The sequence below is a fragment of the Podarcis melisellensis genome (genome assembly GCF_964234715.1).
Source record: "Podarcis melisellensis genome assembly, chromosome: 11".
In the NCBI taxonomy this organism is placed as follows: domain Eukaryota; kingdom Metazoa; phylum Chordata; class Lepidosauria; order Squamata; family Lacertidae; genus Podarcis; species Podarcis melisellensis.
The window spans coordinates 52,720,715-52,744,717 of NC_138543.1; the positions used below are offsets into that span (position 1 = coordinate 52,720,715).

The window sequence follows — 24,003 nt, forward strand, 5'->3', positions numbered from 1 at the left end:
TTTAACCTCCTTCCGCAGGGTCTGTAAGACAGAACCATTCCACCTGGCTTTCAATCTGAACTTAGCCTGATCTTTTATTCCCCTTCCTTTCCTCCCCTTCCCCTTTTTATGAAGATTACCCGCTCTGGGATCCCACAGCTAATTCTCCCCTGATCTCCTCGCTGGCCCAAATAGGACTCATTTAGCCAGTTGGCCCTGGTGATCATCTAATGTTTATTGGATGGATTTCCCCCCTAAATTGATTTTTGTTTTTATTGTTATTCATGTTTTATACCGTATTTTATGTTGGTTTTTGTTGCATCAATTAAGTGTTTCAAATTTGTGGTTAGCTGCCCTGAGCCCAGTTTTCTGGGGTATAAATAAAAAATTATTATTATTATTACCATATTTTTCGACCCATAGGACGCACTTTTCCCCTCCAAAAATTAAGGGGAAATGTGTGTGTGTCCTATGGGGCGAATGCAGGCTTTTGCTGAAGCCTGGAGAGCGAGAGGGGTCGGTGTGCACCGACCCCTCTCGCTCTCCAGGCTTCGCACAGATCTCCGTAAGCCGTGGGAGCCCTTGCCTGCATGCTAAAGCCTGGGCGCGCTGAGCTCAGCGCGCCCAGACTTCGCGCAGCACTCCGCAAGGCGCGGGATCCCGGCGCTGGGCTCCCATGGCTCGCAGAGAGTTGCCTGTTCTGGGGGCTGGGGTCGGGGGAAGCTCAGGCTTCCCCCGCCCCAGCCCCGCAACCTGGGGGGGAAAATATTTTTTTCCCTTTATTCCCCCCCCCCCAGAAAACTAGGTGCACCTTATGGGACGGTGCGTCCTATAGGGCGAAAAATACGGTATTATTATTCATGCTAAACCATGGTTTGTCTTTGCATAATCTGGGAGCTCAGGCTATTGCCCATACCATGTGGATAATGGGCAGAAGGTATCTCAGGATTTGCAAGTAGATCTCTGAGTGATTATCTCACTTCCAAATTTTAAACAGTAGCAATAGTGACATAACACGTCCTCCCTCAATGAAGGCAGCCTGGGGAGTAACTAAGAACAGACGTGATTAGGGAAGGACTGTGCACTTTAAGGCTTCTGATCCTTATCTAGTGTTGCTTGGGTTGTCCAGGAACATCCTTAAGGTCTTGCTCTGTCTCAGGGATGGGGACCATCAGGCACTGGAGCTGAAAGAGGCCTTGTGGTCTTCTCTGTCTGCCCCTTGAGAGTCTTCCCAGGACGCCCTCTTCATTGACCATGCTTTGCATCCTCCTTGGGTGTTCTTGCCTTGCTCCTTGCTTGGATGGAGGGCAGAAAGGAATGTGCCGGTGTGACCCACTGTTCCAGCTTAAATCAGCACGCATTGCTGTGCCCGCGTTTGCTTCTGGCCCCATCTACCGCTGGAAGATTTCCCAGAAGGGAACATGACCCTCAGTTCCTCTACCCTTGCCCTACGGGTTGGGCTCCTGGCCCAGCATTGCTGCTGAACCACTTTGTCTCCAGTTTTTCCAGATACTGACTATCTGCATCCCCAATACTGGTTCAGGAATCGCAGATGGTAAACAACCAAGCACTGCGATTAAACAGAATGCCCCGTGAGCAATAAATGCCAAGATTCTTAAAGGCAAAGCAGCAATTAAAATCAGGAGTCCATTCCAACAACTGCAGAGCTGGAAGGTGTTGAGAGGTAGAAACTGAGGTGCAGACAGCACTCTGGAGGCAGTCACATGTCTACCCATCCTCTCCCTCTTCCCCTCCGCCTTTCAACCAGCAAAACTGCTGTTCTGGCAATATATTTAGATAGCTTCATTAACGTCGATGAGTTCCTGCTGCTCCAGCTATTGTGTAATCCTAAAAATAATTATACATTATACATATAAAGAAATCATTGCTATTGAGCTGCAAAGCATTAAAAAAATATATATTCACAGCTGCCATTTCATTAACTCTTGAGGGGCATTTTGATAATTGAAGTTCACAGGACTGTGTTTGCTTTCAGGAATGCTAGCATTTAGTTTTCAGCTGTGCTTAAAAGGTAAAGGGACCCCTGACCATTGGGTCTAGTTGTGGCCGACTCTGGGGTTGTGGCACTCATCTCGCTTTATTGGCTGAGGGAGCCAGCGTACAGCTTCCGGGTCATGTGGCCAGCATGACTAAGCCGCTTCTGGCGAACCAGAGCAGCGCACGGAAACGCCGTTTACCTTCCCGCCGGAGCGGTACCTATTTATCTACTTGCACTTTGACGTGCTTTTGATCTGCTAGGTTGGCAGGAGCAGGGACTGAGCAACAGGAGCTTATCCTGTTGCGGGGATTCAAACCGCCGACGTTCTGATCGGCATGTCCTAGGCTCTGTGGTTTAACCCACAGCGCCACCTGCATCCCTCAACTGTGCTTAGTGTAGGGTTTTTACCCACTTTGGGGGGGACACAGTGTCAACGAAAGCCAGTGTGGAACTGCCCAGGGTCCCAAATCCCATGAACCATTGACTTCCCATTGCAATACTTTTAGGATCTGTCTTGCTAACTGTTTTCATTGAGCAGGCACTGGGCCAACAAAGGTCAGATGCTGAAAAGAGGCCGCATCTGCAATGGACATTTAAAGCTGTACTAGACCACTGTAAACAGTCACAACTTTCTCCCTAAAGAATCATGGGAACTGTAGTTTGTTGATGAGAGCTGTTAGGAGACCCCTGTTCCCCTCGCTGAGACTTACAGTTCTCGGCGTTCCCTGCCCTTGACCGTGGAGACAGAGCATAGCCATCATGACTACTAGCCCCTGACAGCATTATCCTCCATAAATTTGTCCATTCCTCTTTTACAGCCATCCAAACTGGTGGCCGCCACAACTTCTTGTAGGAGTGAATTCTATAGTTTAACTATAGTTTAACATAGAATAATCATACATTGGAAGGGACCCCAAGGGTTTAGTTCAACCCACTGTAATGCAGTTATCTCATAAATAATAATAATTTATTATTTGTACCCCGCCCATCTGGCTGGGTTTCCCCAGCCACTCTGGGCTACTTCCACAGAGACCAAAAATACACTAAAATGTCATGCATTAAAAACTTCCCTGAACAGGGCTGCCTTAAGATGTCTTCTGAATGTCAGGTAGTTGTTTATCTCTTTGACATCTGAAGGGAGGGCGTTCCACAGGGCGGGCCGAGAAGGCCCTCTGTCTGGTTACCTGTAACCTCACTTCTCACAATGAGGGAACCGCCAGAAGGCCCTCAGCGCTGGATCTCAGTGTCCGGGCTGAAAAATGGGGGTGGAGACGCTCCTTCAGGTATACAGGACCAAGGCCGTTTAGGTGTGCTTTCTTTTTTTGTCTCTTCCGAATCTTCTGAGGTTCATCTTCATTGGAGGTCCCCAACTTCTGATGCGTTGGCAAAGTGAGAAAAACCTTTTTCTATGGACTTTCTCCATACATTGCATAATTTTACACACTTCTATCGTGTCTCCTCTTGCTCCCCTTTTAGCTTGGCATGCATCAAAATGGGTCACACTGATATAGTTCCTAGACAGAGGGAGAAACAGCTCTGGGTGTTTTACCAGATTTTTATTGTTCAGCTTAAGGTCATCATCAGTCACCCAGTATTACAACACTACTCACAATAAGATGAAAACAAATTAATGACATAATCGAGTATCTATCCAATATGTTTTACAGTGGCAGTAGTGCTCACTACAGACAAAACAGGGTCCCGACTAATTAGAATTTAAGTTGTGCTTTAACTGCAGAAATGACAAACCTCTTGCTAGCTGACATTGTCCACCCACTTTCATTATTCTAAATCGGGGCGACTTAACCAGCAGCCCTTCAGATGCTGCTGGCCTACAGAGCTCTTTTAATCAGGAGTTGCACCATGACTCTGCAACGTGACGCTGTTGGATGGGAGTTTCCCTCGTAACAAGCTCTGCTCTCCTTGGAAGGAGGCTCATTTATCTGCCTAAGCAGAAAATGAAGCCTGTGAGGCCATAACTCTTCCGGACACATACTGCACAGAGCACAGTTGTAGCTCTAATTGAATAAAAGCCCATTAGCAGAGTGCAAATGTGATCCGTTTGGGACTATATTTTGCTGTTCCTGTTTCTCCGCGATGATGCTGTTCAATAAACCTTCATTCTTATGAACCCCCTACACAGCTGCCTGCAGAGGGTCTCTGCATGGGGTCTTTACTTGTCTGAGTTTATGTACGTCTGTTTCCATTAACTTCCAAACCTAATAATGCATGTCAGGCTGGGAGGAGCTTTAGATGAAGAATGAACACCGCTGCTTCCTAGAGGATTAAAATCTATGGAGGATGAGGCTTCCGGTGGCTGCTTGCAAGGATGGAGATGGTCTGCCTCCACTGTTGGAGGCCATAAGTATCTGAATTCCAGTTGCTGGAAACAACTGGAGGAGAGAGAGCTCTTATGGTTGGGTCCTGTCAGGGAACTGCCATCAGAACGAGAGGAGGAGGCGAGGCTCCATGAAGATGCTGGAGAGGGGACAAGTAGGGAGAGAGGCAGGTCTCCTGTTGGGGAAGAAAATCAGCGCAACACCAGGGATGGAGGGGGGCCAATGGGGGAAGCAGAGAGCAGGCTCAGAGACTCTTCACTGGACACCAGCGGGGAGAGCACAGGTCCTCCGCTACCCACGCCCTCCCTGCGCAGAAGACTTCCGCGCAGGGAGAGTAGGAGGAGACTGGGCGTCAAACATCTTCTATGTTGGAAAAGGTTGAAGAAACGCCCACTGTCGAATTCTGCCAGCGACTGAACAGCCATGAAGTGAGGGGCTGTCCAGCCAGGAAAGGTTTAACCAGGCCACCTAGCCAGGAGTGGCGGCAACTTACGCACGAGCAACCCCATATAACCATTACAGGTCCTGTGGGTAAAGACTGCGGACAGAATAACTGGGTGCACTCTTCCCACCTTGGATCAAATCTATGCTTCCAGGTGCCATAAGAAAGCTGCAGAGATAGTGCAGGATAGTGTGCACCCCTGAAATGATCTCTTTCAGCTTCTGGCTTCTGGAAGAAGGTACAGGGTTATAAAGACTAGGACCAGCCACCTGAGAAACAGTTTCTATCCAAATGCGATTTTGGTTTTAAACGCAGTGTAAGGTAGTCTTTTAGTGAGTATATTGTTTTCAGTTATGGGGTATCAGAGTTTTTAGGGGCTAACCTAGCTGGGATAGCAGGCTTGTTGGTTTTTGAATGTCAGGTGTAGATTTTTTCAATTTCGTTCTGTATGGGACAGTGACAATAAAGATTATTGTATCGTATCGTATCATATCAAAAGTCTTCTACTCTAACCCCTGCTTTTATGTCTTGCTTTTGAGGCTTCTTTTTTAGCCACTGTTAAAATCAGAATTCTGTACCAGATGAACCTCTTGTGTTACTGAGGAGGCCTCTCTCCTTGAGCAATTTACCTTAACAATTTCCTCCCTTCTTTTCACCTTTGCAGTACACGAGAGTCTGGATTCCTGACCCGGAGGAAGTCTGGAAATCAGCAGAAATCATCAAAGATTACAAGGAGGGGGATAAAACTCTGCACCTGAAACTTGAAGATGAAACAGTACGTCCTCCTCTTTATTTTTTTTTTGGGGGGGGTGTCACTGTTTTCTGCTGTTTCTTGTGTTTCATTGTTTTCAAGAAATGCTGAGGAAACGTTTTGAAGTCCAAACAGCCAGCACCGACCTTTTAGATATTCCTCTTCATGTTTGAAGAGATTTCTGGAGGGGATGATTGACAAGTTATACTTTTTCTGTGCGGAAAGCTGTTCCGCGTGAGGCGGCCCTGAGCCTATAACTGTGTGTAGCAGTGAGGGGAGGGAAACTCAGGCTTCTAGGCCTCCCCGGTTGACCCTCTCTAGGTTGTTTCGGCCAAACCATGCCCACCTGCTGTACACCTGATGTGATGTGTAATGTCAGGTGTGAGACAGATAAAGATGCAGCTGAGCCGAAAGGGGGTTTGTGGGCACCACCAATCAGTTGAAGGGTTGGCAACACAAACAATAAGCTGAATAAGGTTTGCAAAGAGGCCTTTGCCTACATACCGTATTTTTTGCTCTATAAGACTCACTTTTTCCCTCCTAAAAAGTAAGGGGAAATGTGTGTGCGTCTTATGGAGCGAATGCAGGCTGTGCAGCTATCCCAGAAGCCAGAACAGCAAGAGGGATTGCTGCTTTCATTGCGCAGCGATCCCTCTTGCTGTTCTGGCTTCTGAGATTCAGAATATTCTTTTTCTTGTTTTCCTCCTCCAAAAACTAGGTGCGTCTTGTGGTCTGGTGCGTCTTATAGAGCAAAAAATACCGTAGCTGGATTTCAAACAGTGGCATTTGGAGCAGGAATTGATATCTACAGTGGCAATCAAATGGTTTCTTTAGCTTTGGAATTGCCCTTGTCTTGAGCTGTGCACATCGAAGAAGTTAATTTTTCCACACTCCCATGCAGAGAGCAAAGGAAGATTGCTCTCTCAATCTTTGCTTGTTTGGGTTCTGTTTGATTTCTTCGTTGGCACCAGATATCTGCTGCTCCTTTTTAGTTCTCTGGTATCAAAGCATTTCTGAACATTGCGGTTTGTGTTTAAAGCATTTCACTTCGGCCAAAAGGGCTCTCAGACTGGCTTATGGTCTTGCCTGCAGGCTTACCGTTTAAAAGACGTGGTACAAAAAAGGAAGAAGCGATGAGGAAGGAAGAAGAAAGCAAGCAATCTCAGACGCTGGTTTTTAAAGCTAGTTTTGTAGCTGTTACAGTGACCAGCTGAGATGGAAAGAGGTCAGAGGGGCAAGGAGCCAAGTGTAGTTGTAAGGTAAAGGTAAAGAGACCCCTGATCATTAGGTCCAGTCGTGGCCGACTCTGGGGTTGCGGCGCTCATCTCACTTTATTGGCCGAGGGAGCCGGCGTACAGCTTCCGGGTCATGTGGCCAGCATGACTAAGCCGCTTCTGGTGAACCAGAGCAGTGCACGGAAACACCGTTTACCTTCCCGCTGGAGTGGTACCTATTTATCTACTTGCCCTTTGATGTGCTTTTGAACTGCTAGGTTGGCAGGAGCAGGGACCAAGCAACGGGAGTTCACCCCGTCACGGGGATTTGAACCGCCGAGCTTCTGATCGGCAAGTCCTAGGCTCTGTGGTTTAACCCACAGGGCCACCTGCATCCCCTAAGTGTAGTTGATCTCACGACAAATGAAAAGGAGTGGTCCTGCTTCCCATATTTCTCTACATCCTGCAACCTGATGGATTGCCAGGAGGCAGTTGAGGCGAGGGAGGGAGGAGCCTGATGGAAATGGTGTCTTAGAAGATAAGCAGGCTGTAGCTCAGTTGGCTTGAGTGTGGTGCTGATAGTGCCAGGATTGCAGGTTTGAACCCCTTAAGGGAAGCTGCATATTCCTGCATTGCAGGGGGTTGGACTAAATGATCCTTGGAGTCCCTTCCAACTTTCTGATTTTGTGACTCATTGCCTCCCATCTCTGATGGCATCCGCTAGGAGAGAGTTATCAGTGGATTATCTATAGCATTTCCCTGATAGTATAGTGCAGGCATAGGCAAACTTGGACCTCCAGATGTTTTGGGACTACAGTTCCCATCATCCCTGACCACTGGTCCTGTTAGCTAGGGATGATGGGAGTTGTAGTCCCAAACCATCTGGAGGGCCAAGTTTGCCTATGTCTGGTATAGTGCAATAGATTCTTCTCACCTCAACAGGGGGTTGTGTCTAATAGCATTCATCAGATGGAGCAGTTGTGAGGCATAGGAGATGACTGTATTACTGGCACACAATCCTGGGAGCTTGGGAATAACTTCTGTCTTCCCTGGTGTGTGTGGCAAGGAGGGGAGGAGTGGTGGGGGTCATGTGGAACTGTTACCCCCCCCCACACACACACCTTTTCTGTAGGTACAGAGAGGAAGTGCTTGATGGAAACCCACACCAATGGAGTCTGCTAATTCAGCACACTTCAGTTTGCATATCCATCAACTATTTGCTAACACGCCAAACACACTGCTTAGATTTCTGAAGCTGAAATATGGAAAAGCTGACATCCTGCTAGTAGGAAGACTTCAGAAGCTCTTAACCCGTGCCCCCTCCAAACACACACACACACGCACACACCCCAAACCCATTTGCTACCATGGCAGTTGGAAAGGACTTGGTGCAATTGCTTTTGTTAACTAAGAACATTGCAGTGACAAGCCTAGAATTTATTATGATGATGGGTGCAGTTTTGAACTTGAAGCACCAGTGGCTGGTAATGTTACAATTGCGTTTAACCCACTTGGCTGGCATAATGGCAATAGGAGTTTGTTGAAATTTCTTCACAAATGGCTTCTTAAATTGTTTAGCTGCAAGTGTGCTCTGTTACTTGCTAAACCAGTTAGCAGATGCAGCTTTTACAAACTGAAGATGCTCCAAGGACATTGTGAATAATTCAAAAGGCCTGCTAAGAAAAAATAAGCATTACTATTGCTTGCACGTGATGCATTATCCAGTTATTAAAAGAGAGGGTGGAACCCGGGAATGAGAATAGAACCCAGTGAGTGGCGCATTCACCTATCTAGGAGGCCTAGGTTCATCAGGACCCAGAACCTAGCATGGATTCTGAAAAGGGTCAACTTGAGATGCTTTGTTGCATCTCATGGTTCAAGAGGTGGGCCCCAGAATCTCATATTAAGGTAGTAAGTGTCAGAATCTGCGATCGCCCAAGCTGATAAAGCTCATCTTCCATAATCTCCCTCGGAGGTGATTAACGACCTGAGCCTTTGATGAGGCTCAGGCACATTCCCATTCAGCAGAGAATCAAAGCAGCACACGGAAGTGATGAGATTTATGGCTACATCGCTATGCTTTATTTTCTAAGCTACGCAGACAGAAAAGAAATCACCCTCTCTCTGTGAGAGCAGAGAGCAACTGAACAGCAAAGGAACAGGAAACCAGTACGTCACATCCGTCTCCCGTGAGACTTCCAACAGCCTGGAATGTCTCTGGAATGTAAACAGAGTCTTGTGACTCCAAAGCACTGCACAGTGGCAAACAGAAACTAACAGTAAGTTTCCAAGATTTTAGCCACCTCCTCAGGTTCTCCATGGCAGGAAATGAAGTGGCACAGCTGTTTGCACAGAACCCGTCAGAACTTGGGTTACCAACATAGTGCCTAGGAGCGCGCACATGTTCTCACATAGGCCTTCCATGGCAACCACAGGGTTCCCTCCACCCTCTGAAATCAGGATTGGAAGAAGCATTTTATTGTCACCAATCAAATAGGTTGTGGTGCGTACTCCATTCTGGATTTGTGCAGGGTTTACTCCCTAGCCTTTTCTCCCCCCCCAAAAAAAAAAGCAGTGAAGGTTTAGGATCAGAGTTTTCCTTCTCCTACATGGGCTACCTTCCCAGGTTGATGAACCCCATCACTTCCCTCTACAGCACACGCAGAAACTGCCTTCTTGACCACTGGACCCACTATTAATCTCATCCGCTCAATGCACCAGAGCCTGTCTTCAAATGCAGGGAAGTCCCTAACTCACTGAGGATTTGAGATCCATCAGCTACCCTCACCTGGTTTAACTGGCCAATTGAAGCAGTTTCCCATGGTTTGGCCACTGTCACATTCTGACATGGAGCCACCGGTGAGAGCTGAGTGGGGACCTAAGGTGGACAAACTACCCCAGAAGGAGAACAACATGCCCCTTATCTGAGATACTACCTTTCCCCTAACACCCCATACACCCTCAAGAATAACTAACGCTCTTATGCAATTAAAGAAACAGCTCAGACTGGTATGGACACATTAAGGGCACAGTTTGTTAGGAGCCAAAAACCTGCGATAACTAATAGCTTAGGACAGGCATAGGCAAATCTGGCCCTCCAGATGTTTTGGGACTACAATTCCCATCATCCCTGTCCTGTTAGCGAGGGATGATGGGAGTTGTAGTCCCAAAACATCTGGAGGGCTGAGTTTGCCTATGCCTGGCTTAGGAGCTTAAATTCTAGCTGCGGAAAGCCTGTACAAAGCTAGTTTTCAGCCCTGCCTGAGCTGCGAAGCTTAAGGTAGGTAAACTGCTTTCGGTTCTGACCCTGCTCACTTGTGGCTCCACCACAAAAAAAATTAAATTTCCCACCCCGTGATTTTTGGGATCTGCTTTTCAGAGCTTAAAAGGGGCAGGTTGGGCTTCCTGAGGCTTCTCAGATCCTGAATTCGGTTGCAGGAGGCGGCTGGCCATCCATCATGCCCTTGCTATCAGTTGTTGGAGAGAGGATGTTGGGCTGCGTTATCTGATCACCCAAGTGCTTCTTACAACCTTGTCGCCCAAGCTGCCTGCCGTTTTGCTGTTCACCGGCACCAGGCAGAGCAGGAAAGAACTCTCTGCGAGTAATGACTTCGGGTACTGTGTTGCTTTTCGAAGAATCGCACCCAACAGTCCCAGATGATCAAAGAGACTTTGGTGCGGGCTCTGGCAAATAAACTAGTGATCTTTGCTAAAACAAGCTGGGTAGATGCTTCTGCTCAGGACCTGCTGGGTAAACCTCAGGTGGTGCTAATTGCGTCCCTTGTGGCTGGCTTGCTTCAGCCGCACGCATTCATAGCAGGGGAGTGATGCTGGGTTTGCGACTACTGCAATTCCCAAAGGCTCTTCTCTTCCTTTCAAATGTGGATTTGGCTGAGTGGGAGAAGACGGCACGGCCGCTGCTGTTCTGAATGCAGACAAAGCAGAGCTAATATGGATGCTCGCACCATTAATTTCTGGATTTGTCAATATATTTTTTTAAAAAATTATAATACAAAAATTAAATAAGAGGGGAAGTTGATGTATCTGCTTGTGTTTAGCATCCTTTTTATTTCTGTTGGCCTTCAAAGATTCTGATTGCAAACTGCCCTTGTTAAGCTTTTGCCTGTATTCATTATTTCTTCGCGGTTGCAGAGTTTGTAATCTGAAACGGTTTTATTTGAAACTGTTGAATTAGCTGAATTTCAGCAGCAGAAGTCCTTTTCACTTTAGCCGCAAGGACTTCAAATGTTGTTGGGCCTTCTTTGATGATGGAAACTGGAAAAAAATCACCACCGTCCAGTTTTAGACATCACAGTAAACCATATTTAATAGTTTACTGTGAGCACTCCTAATTCTTGGCTGTTTGGTTGCAGATCACAATCCCTGGCTTGTGATCTGGGCTGTGGCTTGATTTGCTCAAAGAAACTATGGCCGGTGAGCCAAGAGCAAACCTTTGCAATAGATCATAGCTTTGGGGGAACAAAACAAAACACAGCTCCTGGTTTGGATGTAAGAGTAAGACAAGGGAGTATGGTTTGTTTTTGTCCAGCTCAAGCAGAGGAGCAAAGTGGGGAAGACTGACAAGTTCATGGTAACACATTAACTATAGCTTACTGTGCGTGCAAACCCTGCAAATGAGATTGATGATTGTAAGATATGCATTCAAACACAGTTAGCTTTCTTAAGAACAAAAACGAGAACTTGCTTCTTGTCTTTTAACCCAGTGCCTTTGCACTGATGGGCCAAGATATTGAAAGGCTTATGTTCCAGGTTATGTTCCTTTAATGGGCAGTTGTGTGGAATGTTGCCTGCATGCTTTTATATCCATGAGTATTGGGCTGGAGAGTTTCTTTTTCTTTTAAATGGAAGACAAAGAAATTAGGAAACGGACCAGAGGAACCCCACCCCCACCCACAGGTGTCCCTGGACTTTTTGGACTTGGGCAACAGAACAGAGGCACTATGCAGAGATACTGGAGGCAAAATTCATAACAGGAAATGTGAGATTAAAGGTAAACGAGTGATGTGACAATGCTGTCAAATTATTATTTATGTTCCAACTAGACCTAATGAATTGTGGTGAACAGCTGTTGCCAAATCACTGATGGAGTAAGCCCATGCTTGCAGCAAGTGAAATTTGGATCTATCCTTTTGAGACTGTATGCTGCCAGGTCATTAAGATTTTGAGGATCAAAATTATTATTTAGAAAAGCCAGGAGACCCATTTAAATATTACGGGTAGGGACAGGGAGCCCATTTCTGCACACAAGGGTCATCTAGTCCAACCCCCTGCAATGAACCTAGAATTAAGAGTCTCATGCTCTACCGACTGAGCTATCCCACCCCTGTATTAGACAGTGGTTTACCAGGCAAGGTAGAACGTTGCAATAAGTTTCTTCTGCCCCTCCACTGCTTGCAAGCGTATCTGAACATTGCCTCTCTGTGTTATATAAAATCATTGCTTAAAAAAAAGAAGAAGTTTTGAATACTTGCATTCATCTTCTGATTTGTGCTGTCAGAACTGATACGTCTTTCTCCCGTGATGGGGCTTTGCAATTTAACTCCTCTTCTGGAATTGTCATCTGTCTTGGTGGCTTGCCGTCTTGCTACATGAAGGCGTAGGGTGCTCACGTTCTGCTAACAAGATGCTGATTCGCAAGCCGGGACCAGCCTGCACGTAGCGCCATGTATCTTCCAGTGTTAATGCGAGGCACAGAGAGAGCCAAACTCTGCGTTCTGCCATTTGTCACGGGTTTGCAGAGTGTTGCTTTACAGCTAAACAGCAGCAGTTGGTGGCGCAAATGTAATGCCCGAACTATGGATTACTCTAAAAATGGAAGTGGGGTGGTAATTTTGTGTTGTGAACTCTGCAGGTATAGGGCAGCATTATATAATTAATTAATTATATGAGCATGAAGATGGAGGGGGAGGTGAGCCTCCTAATTATGTTGAGATTCATATATGTTGCATTTACTGTGCTGATGTTCTTGCCAGCCCCTTTTATTAGTAATGCTGGGTAAAAAAGGGGGGAGAAAAATCAGTACTCATCCTTCACAAGAAAGATTTAGATATTTTGCAGATGGGTGACCGAGACTTTTCCGCGTTGAAGCTATTGTTTTGCCGTTGTTATGGTTAATAACTTTTATTTGCAGTTTTACATACGATTCCAAAAGAATACGCAAAGAACTCTTCTTGGGTTATCTCTTGATAAAACTTCACATCTCATCTGCCTTACCTAACCCTCTCTCCTCCCTCCTTCCCCCTAAGCTAAGGAATAGGGGAAGCCTTTTTAAAAAACATGCAAAGCAAACTCTCAGAAGAGATTTTGAGTCATGCCGTTGTGTCATTTCCAACATATGGGTGGCCATATGGTAAAGAGTTTTTGGCTCTGTCTCAGCCGAACAGCCGTGCTTCCAAATTAGACTAAAGCAGCATGATATTTCCTCCTTTTATCTGTAAACACCTTTGTCACCTCCCCCTGGGTGCTATTTCCTTTTTACTTTTTTTGGGGGGGGCAGCAGCAGGAGAAATAAGGCGGCATCTTTATTTAAACCGGGGCGTGTCATATCACATTCAATATCTGCTTTATGCTCCGGATTAATTTTGCACGAGTCCCCTGAAAGCTTTGACGGTTAAGTTCCTCCGGCAGAAAGGAAAAATGGAGGCCTCTTGTCAAATCGAGAGCAGGAAGGGAACTCCCAGGATGCTCACCAACAAGCTGTTCTGGTTCAGGCGCAGAGGGCTTAGCCACACATAGCAGAGGGCAGGCAGGGACATCGCTAAAGCTTGTTTCCCTTCCCTTCCCATTTCGCTGACGAGTTTTCTGACACGAGTTGATGAAGCCTCCAGATCCAGAGGCAATATACCTGTAACAGGGGAAGGCTTACATTCAATGTGCAGGATCTGCTTAGGTGTTGTTTTTCCCCTAGAATACAGGCGCATTTTGTGACTCACACAGGTCCAATTGCGACCATGTGGAGATCTCTGCATGCCGGGGTGGTGACTGGCCGCTCTACCTTTCTAAAGCTTCTTTACAGTGGTACCTTGTTCTCAAACTTAATCTATTCTGGAAGTCCGTTCCAAAACCAAAGCGTTCCAAAACCAAGGCGCACTTTCCCATAGAAAGTAATGCAAAACGAATTAAACCGTTCCAGACTTTTAAAAACAACCCCTAAAACAGCAATTTAACATGAATTTTACTATCTAACGAGACTATTGATCCATAAAATGAAAGCAATAATCAATGTACTGTACTATAAAATAAATAAGACAGTACTGTAGATGATAAAAATTAAAATTTATTTGTTTTTCTTCCCTGCACGGATGATAGTCATTGTTTGGGGGGGGGCTTTTCTCCATTTCCGCAGTCACACAGTCAATCAATCAATCAATAGCTGAACTGGGTTCTGCACAGAAACAAAAACAAATTAACCAAAAAAGCCTCAAAAACAAAAACGCAAAATAAATAGCAAAAACAAAAGCGCCAAACTTAATCCGTTCCAGAAGTCCTTTTGACTTCTGAAATGTTTGAAAACCAAGGTGCAGCTTCTGATTGGTGCAGGCGCCCCGGAAACAATAGCCGGCAACTGCATCGGACGTTTGGCTTCCAAAAATCATTTGAAAACCGGAACACGTATTTCCGGGTTTTCAGACTTTGAGAACCAAAGCGTTTGAGAAGTAAGGCATTTGAGAACCAAGGCCACACAGTAAGCTTCATGACTAAGGAGGGATTTGAACCCTGATCTCCCCAGTCCTAGTCTGACACTCTAAGCACTACACCACACCGGCTTCCTAGAGTCCTTCTGCTATGGGGCAGCTATATAAATTCAGCAGGTAAATAAATATGGGGAGAGCAGAATCCCACATAGAGAAGGATCTGGAATTATTTTCCTTGAAGCTTGAATTTATTTTATCCACTGTTGTTTTATTTGGTCTTTTAACTTGTTGTAAACTGCTTTGAGATTTTTTCTTTTAATTATAACGTGCTATAGAAATGAAAGGGACAACGACAACAACATTTTTCTTTCTTTCCTATTTCAGCTTCTGGAATATCCTATTGATGCTAAAGCCAACAAGTTTCCTTTCTTGCGAAATCCAGATATTTTGGTTGGAGAAAACGACCTGACAGCTTTAAGTTACCTCCACGAACCTGCGGTCTTGCACAACTTAAAAGTGCGATTCTTGGAATCAAACCACATCTACACCTACTGTGGTGAGTGTTGCAATGTGCCATTTCTTTCAATATTTTTTGGGGGGGTGGAAGAAGGTGGCAGGCGTGTGAGATATGAGAAGAGAACATTGTGACTGTCACCACCCTGCTTTTTTAAAAATAAAAAGACAAGTAGCCCAGAGTAACACAGCGATTATTAATTCAGGATCAAGATGCCTTGCTCATTGAGACCACCTCTCTCTTCCCTGGCCATTGTCCATGCTGACTGGAACTGTGAGAAATTGTCGTCCAAAACATCTGGAGGCTTCCAGATAACTACCGTATTTTTCGCTCCATAAGACGCACTTCCCCCTCCTAAAAAGTAAGGGGAAATGTGTGTGCGTCTTATGGAGCGAATGCAGGCGGGAGGCTCAGCGCTCCCTTTAAAGAGCATGCGGAGCATGTGTGCGGCTCTTGGGGTCTTCTCCTCCTCAGGGAAAAGCCCCCCAGAGCCACACACACACTCCACACGGTTTGCGAAAGGGAGCGTTGAGCAGAGCCTGGGATGCATACAGGCTCTGCTCAGCGCTCCCTTTAAAGAATATTTTTTTCCTTGCATTCACCCTCTGAAAACTAGGGGAGTCTTATGGTCAGATGCGTCTTATGAAGCGAAAAATACGGTAAGTCTGTACTAGGTTTTAAAGCAGATAGCTTAGTTTATTGCTGCACAAGAGATTTTCTGTTTGTTTTCAAAAGGATAGACATGTCTGTCCATTCATGAATCAGCAAAAACTACTTCAAACATGACCTTTTTTTAGAGACAGACAATACAGCGTTAAAGGGCTGAAAGCATCTCTCATAACAAACTATAGAAACGAAAACTCGCATACATGATGAGGCAGACAGATGAGCAGGAAATGTACATCTCTCTTGGCAGGATATAAGCTCTCTCCGCACATCAAAGAAGTATCTCCGAATCCTGCCCTGTACTTTTTTTATGTTCTTTACAGGATTTTCTTTTGTAAGTCACCTTGAGGGCTTTTTCTAAAGTCAAAAGCTGTGGTATAATAAGTGCTCCAGTTTCTTTTTAAATCCTGCAGCACAGAGAACTGTTTGTTCTAGGAAAAAGCCATTTCTTGTCTTGTCCTGCCCTAAGAAAAACGCTGATACCTTTAGATTTCAGCATTGATTGATTGATTGTGTTTATTAAATAATGGTATGGGACAGCTGTGCTCCTGAAACCATCCTGAAAATAATAGAGGAAAATGCTAAAGAAGAAGAGTGCTGCCTTTAAAAAAATAAGTCCTCTACATGCTGAAGAGGCAACCCACTTGCATTTGTACTTTACTGAAAATCTGCTTGCCTCTTCAGCAGTGCAAATGGCTGTGCTAAAGAACTTGTGGCTTAGTGCACCTTTCTCTCTCATGTGCAGTTGCAGCTTTGCTGCATTATGGTTGCAGAGGGCAAAGTGGTAGCAGGTGACTTGAAATGTGGAAGCCTTTCAAATATATTCCCATATGGTGGCCATAGAGTAAGAAACTGCAGCGATCACACAGGGTCCCCGGACATTTCACCGTCTATTGATCCCTGTGCCACCACTTTATTTCTCACTGACACCACCCAGGACCTACTGAGTCCAGTCAGGGTTAAATTGGAACATAAACTTCTGTTTATTTATTACAGTTTAACAAGCGTGTGGTTTCATAAACCGTATCAGTCAATTGCAATCATGGGGTGCCTATCCAGACCTATAACTTCCGCTACCTGCTCTCACTCACTAAACCAATCTAAAGACATTTACTTGTCTTCCTAGCCCCTAACTGTTCCTGACTCAGCTTATTTCGCTACACTAACTCAACCTACCCACAGGTAAAGGTAAAGGGTCCATTAGGTCCACTCGTGGCTGACTCTGGGGTTGTGGCGAACCAGAGCAGCGCACGGAAACACCGTTTACCTTCCCACCAGAGCAGTTTATCTACTTGCACTTTGACATGCTTTTGAACTGCTAGGTTGGCAGGAGCAGAGACCGAGCAACGGGAGTTCACCCCATCTTGGGGATTCAAACCGCCAACCTTCTGATCGGCAAGTCCTAGGCTCTGTGGTTTAACCCACAGCGCCACCCGCATCCCTGACCTACCCACAGACTCTATCCCAATTCACTCCCACTCCAACCAACCACCCAACTCCCAATGAACTCCTCCCTTCGCCCCTCCCAGAGCTGGTTTTATAGTCCCTCTGACTCCACCCCCTGGGTTCTGATTGGGTAACCTGTTTAACTATTTCACCTCCAGCACTCTCATATGTTAACGTCGCAGAAACCATGGTCCACAAAACACAGCTAGGCTGTAACAGCAGCATCATCATCATTTGTGTAGCAGAAAAGTGATTCAAAGCTGATTGGTAGTTCTTATTTTAGAATGTATTTAAAATTTTGCTTCTTTGGCGTGGCTTATAACTGTTTGCATGCTTGCCTGTTTTCAAGGTATTGTGCTTGTTGCCATCAATCCCTATGAACAGTTGCCAATCTATGGACAAGATGTCATCTATGCATACAGCGGCCAAAACATGGGGGACATGGATCCTCATATATTTGCAGTTGCAGAAGAAGCATATAAACAAATGGCCAGGTGAGTGGAATAATTGCCCACCCCAGCTGCAGACAGACCTGTGCACTAAAACCAAAGCTACCCCATATTCATGTAAGAAAGCACTCAAATTCGGTTGGCGGACAGGCTCTGAAAATCCTCACGATTGGTGTGGTGTCATGGAGTAAAATGTTTGCTACTGAATGCTGAACCCAGCAGCTTCTGCCGAATGCCAAGGTTTTTGACTTAATTTCTTCCTTCCTTTCTTTTTGAGCAGTTTCCTAGTCCACATGGTTTCATTGCAGGGGGGAATTGAGCGTGCATTTGCCATGGTGCACTAATTCCTGCTATCAGTTTTGCTTATTCATAAAGACTAGTAATGATGATAGCCTGGTAGAGAAGCTAGTGGTTTGAGGAGGGTTTGCTTCTCATTGCCTGTTCATGCTTTGTGGCTTCTAGTTCTCTCTTTTACCCTTCTCCCCTTCCCTTTGAATGACTGCAGATGCTTCAAACCAAACCCCAGGGCCAGGCCAACAAGCCCCTCCACCTCAATTACAGATACATTCACATGCTCGCAGTTAGGACTTATCTTTGGAACCTCCTGGATTGGAAACTAGCTTTGTTGACTTATCTGGCACTGGAAAAGAAGCCTGTCAAGTGCTAAAGGAAATGGAAATGTGTGACATTGCACAGTTGCTTTGAGTTCATGTAGAAAAGCGGAGTATAAATTATATAAGTAGACAGATAAACACGGAAGAGCTGTCAACTTTTTTCTTGTGAGGAATCCTATTTGGAATAAGGGAATTTCCCTTTAAAAAAGGGAAATGTTGACAGCTATGAAACATGGGCTTCTTTGACAGTCAGGCGGTGAAACCTCTGGTTATATGCTGGCAAAGAGGAGTCTGGTGCTGACACTACTTTCCTCTTCCACTTCCTCTTCCCCTTCTGGGTCAGAAGGAAGGCAGCAGCGGAAGCTTTTGGGCTCTCCTGGTCCCTGACAGCGTGTGATTCATACTATGGAGAAGTCTCCTTTGAAGGCCTTTGTCCACACTGAGAATTGGCATGCAGAGCACCATTTTCCCACTGAGGTGGCTTGGATGTTTAGTCCCTGTTCAGTCTGCAGTGTGTGTGTGTGTGTGTGTGTGTGTGTGTGAGAGAGAGAGAGAGAGAGAGAGAGAGAGAGAGAGAGAGAGAGAGAGAGAGAATGCTTACTGGGAACAACCGGGAGTGCACAAAGCCGCCTCTGTCCTGTCGCAAGATAAGCCCTCTGGGAGCCTTGGGGAAGAAGGAGACCGTGGAAGCAGCTTGCAAGCATTTGTCCAAGGGGAACTGACATTTGCCTACCTGGCTGGGTTTGGTATAAATACTTTCAGTTTGTTCCTTGTCTGTTCGTTCCCTCTTCTTCTAACATCTCCACGCTCTCCAGGTCTAGATTTGGGTTGGTTTCTGTCCATATCCTTCCAACCACCCTGCATGCAATATTTTTGTTGCCCTTCAAAAAACAACAACAACATCCTCTTCAAAACCATGAGCAGACTTCCCCCGAGTTTGATGTTTCTGTGTCTCAGCTCCAGTTGTAGAATTCAGGCTAGTTTGTCCTAAGATTTGTGGTTTTGAGATGTTGGACCTTTTAGTGCAGAATTCCAGAGCCTGTGGCTGCATCTGAACTTTTGCTTACCTTCAGTCTTCAGAGAAGCTCCCCTCACCTTTTCAGCATCCTTGGTTAGCGACACATGATGGTGCATCAGCAAATTCCCAAAACTTTCACCGGAGCCCTTAAAAAGCTGCTTTTATTTCTCTTTCTGGAAGCAAAAGTTTCATTTACTGTGCCTCCCTTATTGATCTTACTGCTTTTTACCGCTGTTAGCTTGCAGTGCAACTTAATCATCCTGACAACAGCGTTTCAGCCAAGTTTGAGACTGCTGTGAGCAAGGGAAGCTCTCTGGGCTTAATTGGGGTTTAATCCACCCACTCCTGCACTGAAATTGGCCCGGGCTGCAGTCGGAAGTTGCTGACGAGTTGGCGTTGGCAGAGACCCCCGAGATGAGAGTCTCCATAGCAGTTTTGTCTTTGAAGCAGGTTTTAAGAGCAAGACCGAGCAGTTATACTCCTTTGAGCTCCCTGGCGGGGCTGTTAATGCAAAATAAGCATGCTATCTTTTATGTTTGACCTCAATGCGCAAAAATGAGAAGGGTGCAAAAGTGTCGGGCTGCCTTCAGCAAAGTGCTGAACTGCTTTTCCGTCTGTTGTGCTATATAATATTTTTAAAGACTGTTTGCAAGTTTGACTGACATTTGAGACATGTGTCATCATCCTAGTTTTGCTCCTGCTATATAAGAGTTGTAGATCTGTGGATTGTTCAAAAAGCTGCAGGTCCTGTTTGACCCAAGGTGGCAGAGGGGTGAAAGGAAGGTTTCTGTTTATAGTGCTGGACGTAGTTCCTCTCTCAAGTTTCAGTGCTGAAATGATTGTCTGAAATGATGAACATCCTGAGAGAAGTGTTGCTCAAACACATTATGTGCGAATGCGCACAGGAAATCTCTGTCATAATTGTATTTTTTTAAAAATGAAAGTAGCATTGGGAGGGTGGAATTTGAAGCAGAAGAACAGTGAGGTGTTTGGCCCTTTCATGTTGGGGAGAGAGGTTTGGAAGAGAGATTCTTACTCTCTTATAGTGGAGTTAGCACAATGGCAATTGCTCCAAGCACATTAAAATTCAGGCCTCATCCACCTTCAAATGAACGTTACTCACAAAAATACTTAGGCTAGAACAAATCACAGATTTGCAAAAGCGAAGATTTTACTCTCAGATTTTCAGAGGTTACAGCAAGCAAGTATCCATCCTTTGGCAGTAAAAATAAAGAAGAAAGAGGGTTCCAGACAAATTTTGTTTTGCTCAACAAAAGAGGTTTAAAGACTGTCTCAAGGCAAATCTTAAAAAATGTAGCACAGTGGTACCTCGGGTTAAGTACTTAATTTGTTCTGGAGGTCCATTCTTAACCTGAAACTGTTCTTAACCTGAAGCACCACTTTAGCTAATGGGGCCTCCTGCGGTCACCGTGCCGCCGGAGCACGATTTCTGTTCTCATCCTGAAGCAAAGTTCTTAACCTGAGGTACTATTTCTAGGTTAGCGGAGTCTGTAACCTGAAGCGTATGTAACCTGAAGCGTATGTAACCCGAGGTACCACTGTATAAACACTGACAACTTGGAAACACTGGCCTGCGAGCACTCCAGTTGGAGAATAGCCTTTACCAAAGGTGTCATGGACTTTGAAGACACTCAAACGCAGAACGCGAGGGAGAAACATGCTAAGAGGAAGGCACACTTGGAAAATCCACACCGTGATCAACTCCCACCCGGGAACCAATGTCCCCACTGTGGAAGGATGTGTGGATCCAGAATTGGGCTCATTGTTAAAACCGTGTTTATGGAAGACAATCTTACTCAGCTACGAGTGATCGCCAAAGAAGAAGAAGACTTTGCGTCCATGTGGCTTTCTTAATTTCTCTGGGTGGCATTTGAGAAAGTGTGTTGATTTCTCTGCACCTCCTTTCATAGGAAGCTGCCTCATATTGGGCCAGGCTATTGGTCCATCTGACTCAGTATTGTCTACACTGACTGGCAGCAGCAATCGGGGGTTTCAGGCGGGGGTCTTTACCAGCCCTACCTGGAGATGCTGGGGATTGAATCTGGGATCCTTCAAGATGTTGTTGGAGTCCAACTCCCATCAGCCTCAAGCAGCATGGCCAATGTCAATAAATGGTGGGAGTTAATGTCTAAGACAGTGTTTCCCAAACGTTTTTGGGCAACGGCACACCTGTTTACTGAAAAAAAATCTCGCGGCACACCACCATTAAAGCCCCGCCCCGTGACGTCAGCGCGCAGCGTCACGCCGGGAGGGACGCACAAAAGTGAAAGTTTTTTCCCTCCCCCTTGCTGGGGAACCTCCAAGCTTTGGGGGTGGGAGGAGGCAGCAGAGCGAGGGACTGAGGGACGGCGGCAACTGAGGCGGCGGCGGCTGAGGCAGAGCTGGGAAGGGGGTTTCCAGGGGACACGGCAGCTCCTCGAAAGGCTTCTCTCAGCTGCGCTCAATCCGCCTCGGAGAGGATTTCCCCTCCGGTCCCATGCGTTCGTTTGGGGCATCGCTCCGGCTGCTCCCTCTCCCGCCGCGCAGGAGCGATGCCTCTCTCTGGCTCTCCCTCCGCGCAGGCTGAGGGAGGGAGGGAGGGGCGCGTGTGACCCGTCTCTGCTGGGAGACCAAACCCAGCGAGGCAGAGTCGCGCGGAGGCGCCCAGGCAGCGCTGCCGGCTGCGAGGAGGAGCGCCAGGCAGCAGCAGGAGGCGCGGCCTCTCCTCGCCGCCGCCGCCCCGCCTCTCGCCGCCCGACTCGCCCGCCTCCCTCCAGGCATCTCGCGGCACACGAGGCAACGTCTCACGGCACACTCGTGTGCCGCGGAACACCGGTTGGGAAACACTGGTCTAAGACATGATTCTTAATTTGATGTGAGGGGTCCTGGGTTCAGTTCCCAGAAGGAGATTGGGCCATACCTTTAGAAAATTTGAGAGATCAGAAGGTCAGTGGCTTGAATCCCTGCAATAGGGTGAGCGCCCGTTGCTCAGTCCCAGCTCCTGCCAACCTAGCAGTTCGAAAGCACATCAAAGTGCAAGTAGATAAATAGGTACCGCTCCGGCGGGAAAGTAATTGGCGTTTCCGTTCGCTGCTCTGGTTCGCCAGAAGCGGCTTAGTCCTGCTGGCCACATGACCCAGATGCTGTACGCCGGCTCCCTCGGCCAATAAAGCGAGATGAGCGCCGCAACCCCAGAGTCGGCCACGACTGGACCTAATGGTCAGGGGTCCCTTTACCTTTACCTAGGTGAGTGGAAGAGCAGGTGCTTTACGTGCATAAGGTTTCAGGTCCAGTTCCTGGTATCTCCAGCTTAAAGGATCAGGTAGCAGAACCTACCTGAGACCCTGAACCGCTGCTGCCAGTTGGAGTAGACAATACTGGACAAAATGGATAGACTGTCATAGTAGGACACAGTTTCTTCATTCTGGTGTGAAAGCTATTGCATTAGTTAAAACGGCAAATCTCATTGAAGTGTAACAGGCAGCATTAACCAAATGTACAAACACTAGTCTCAAGTCTGCAACTCTTACAAAAAAAAAAATGGCAGCATTAAGGGAAAGGGTCATACTTCAGTGGTGGAGCGTTTGCCTTGTATGCAGGAGGTCGCAGGTTTGTTTCCCAGCATCTCCATCTAGGGCTGGGAGAGAGCCCTGCCTGAAACCCTTCTGGGAGAGACTCTGCCAGTCAGAGTAGGCAGTGCTGAGCTAGATGGACCAGTAGTCTGGCTCGGTGCAAGGCAGCTGAGTGTTTGTTTCCCGTGTCACAGTCAGAAATGCCACCTGCAAATTCCTTTTATGGTAGCTGTAAGGATATCAGGGGGTTACTTGAGAGCAATCAGGCAAATGCCTCCATGGTTGGCTGTAAAGCCTCGTTATTGGTGCCAAAAACCCTTCACCATGCAGAGCGCCACTATTCCGTGGCTGGCTCATTCACTGGCAGAATCTGAGAGTGGACGGTCCTTAAACCTTCCCCAGCAGAGTAGTTTCTTGACGCCCAGTCTGCGCCTCCCCTCTTGGCGCAGAAGCCTACTGCGCAAGGAAGGCATGGGTAACGGGGGACCTCTCTCCTCCCCGCTTTGCTCAGGCAAGGTATCCTGGCACCGCCTCACTGAGGAGATGCTGCTTCCCACAATCTTTGGGGGCTCTCTGTAATCCATCCGCCTTTTCCCCTCTCGCCCCTGAGCCGATGGTAGTTTCCTGACAGTAGCGAATCATTCCAAAAGGACATTTGAGAAGCTGGAGATTGCTCTTGGCACTCTGGAGAAGGGCTGTCTTCCAGCTCCAACAATAACAGACAGGCAAAAAATTGGACTGTTGTTGTTGTTGTTGTTTGTTTTAAATATTTGGGGACCGTGGTCTCTTCTATATAAGAGCATAGCTTTGCAGGGCGATTCTTTTCCAAATGAAAATTGGAGACACAGTTTAGTCTTACTGGCATCTGAAAAGAGACAGTGTTGTTGTGTTGGCATTCATCTGTCTTGGGATTTGCACCACTTTCTTAACGAACAAGAAAAGCCTGCCTTCAGAGATGTCTGCTGTTTTATAAGGTTTATTCTTGCGGGTGTTCCACCTCTGAAGGGTCAGTAACTCTGCTGTGTTTGCTGGAAGTGAATTCATTCTTTTTTTACCTCTGCCTTCTTCCAGTGAGCTTAGGGTGTTGTATAAGGTGTCGTCCCTTATTTTTATTCTCATTATAACCTTACAAAGTAGGTAGGCTCTTGAGTATCTCTCTGTGGCCTTCCCCTACTATTCACACAACAACCCACATTGCCGCTGAACAAGCACATTGTTCACCATCCAAGTGCATATGTATTCCTAACATTTTTAAGCAGAAGAATTCTCGGGTTCAAAAGTTCTGAGAGCACAAAGCACAGTACATCCAAAAGCTTTTTATATTAAAAATATGATTTCTTACCTT

General features: G+C 46.4%; 1 protein-coding gene across 3 annotated transcripts in view; it reads left to right on the forward strand.

The window, feature by feature from the left end:
- The window catches only part of MYO5B (myosin VB), a 295,897-nt gene that overhangs the window by 81,774 nt on the left and 190,120 nt on the right, over positions 1 to 24,003 (forward strand). For all 3 annotated transcript variants that reach the window (XM_081929539.1, XM_081929540.1, XM_081929541.1), the window contains exons 2-4: positions 5,424 to 5,534; positions 14,764 to 14,935; positions 17,355 to 17,499. In XM_081929539.1, coding sequence (XP_081785665.1) covers positions 5,424 to 5,534; positions 14,764 to 14,935; positions 17,355 to 17,499 — 428 coding nt within the window. The remainder of the gene's footprint in view (positions 1 to 5,423; positions 5,535 to 14,763; positions 14,936 to 17,354; positions 17,500 to 24,003) is intronic.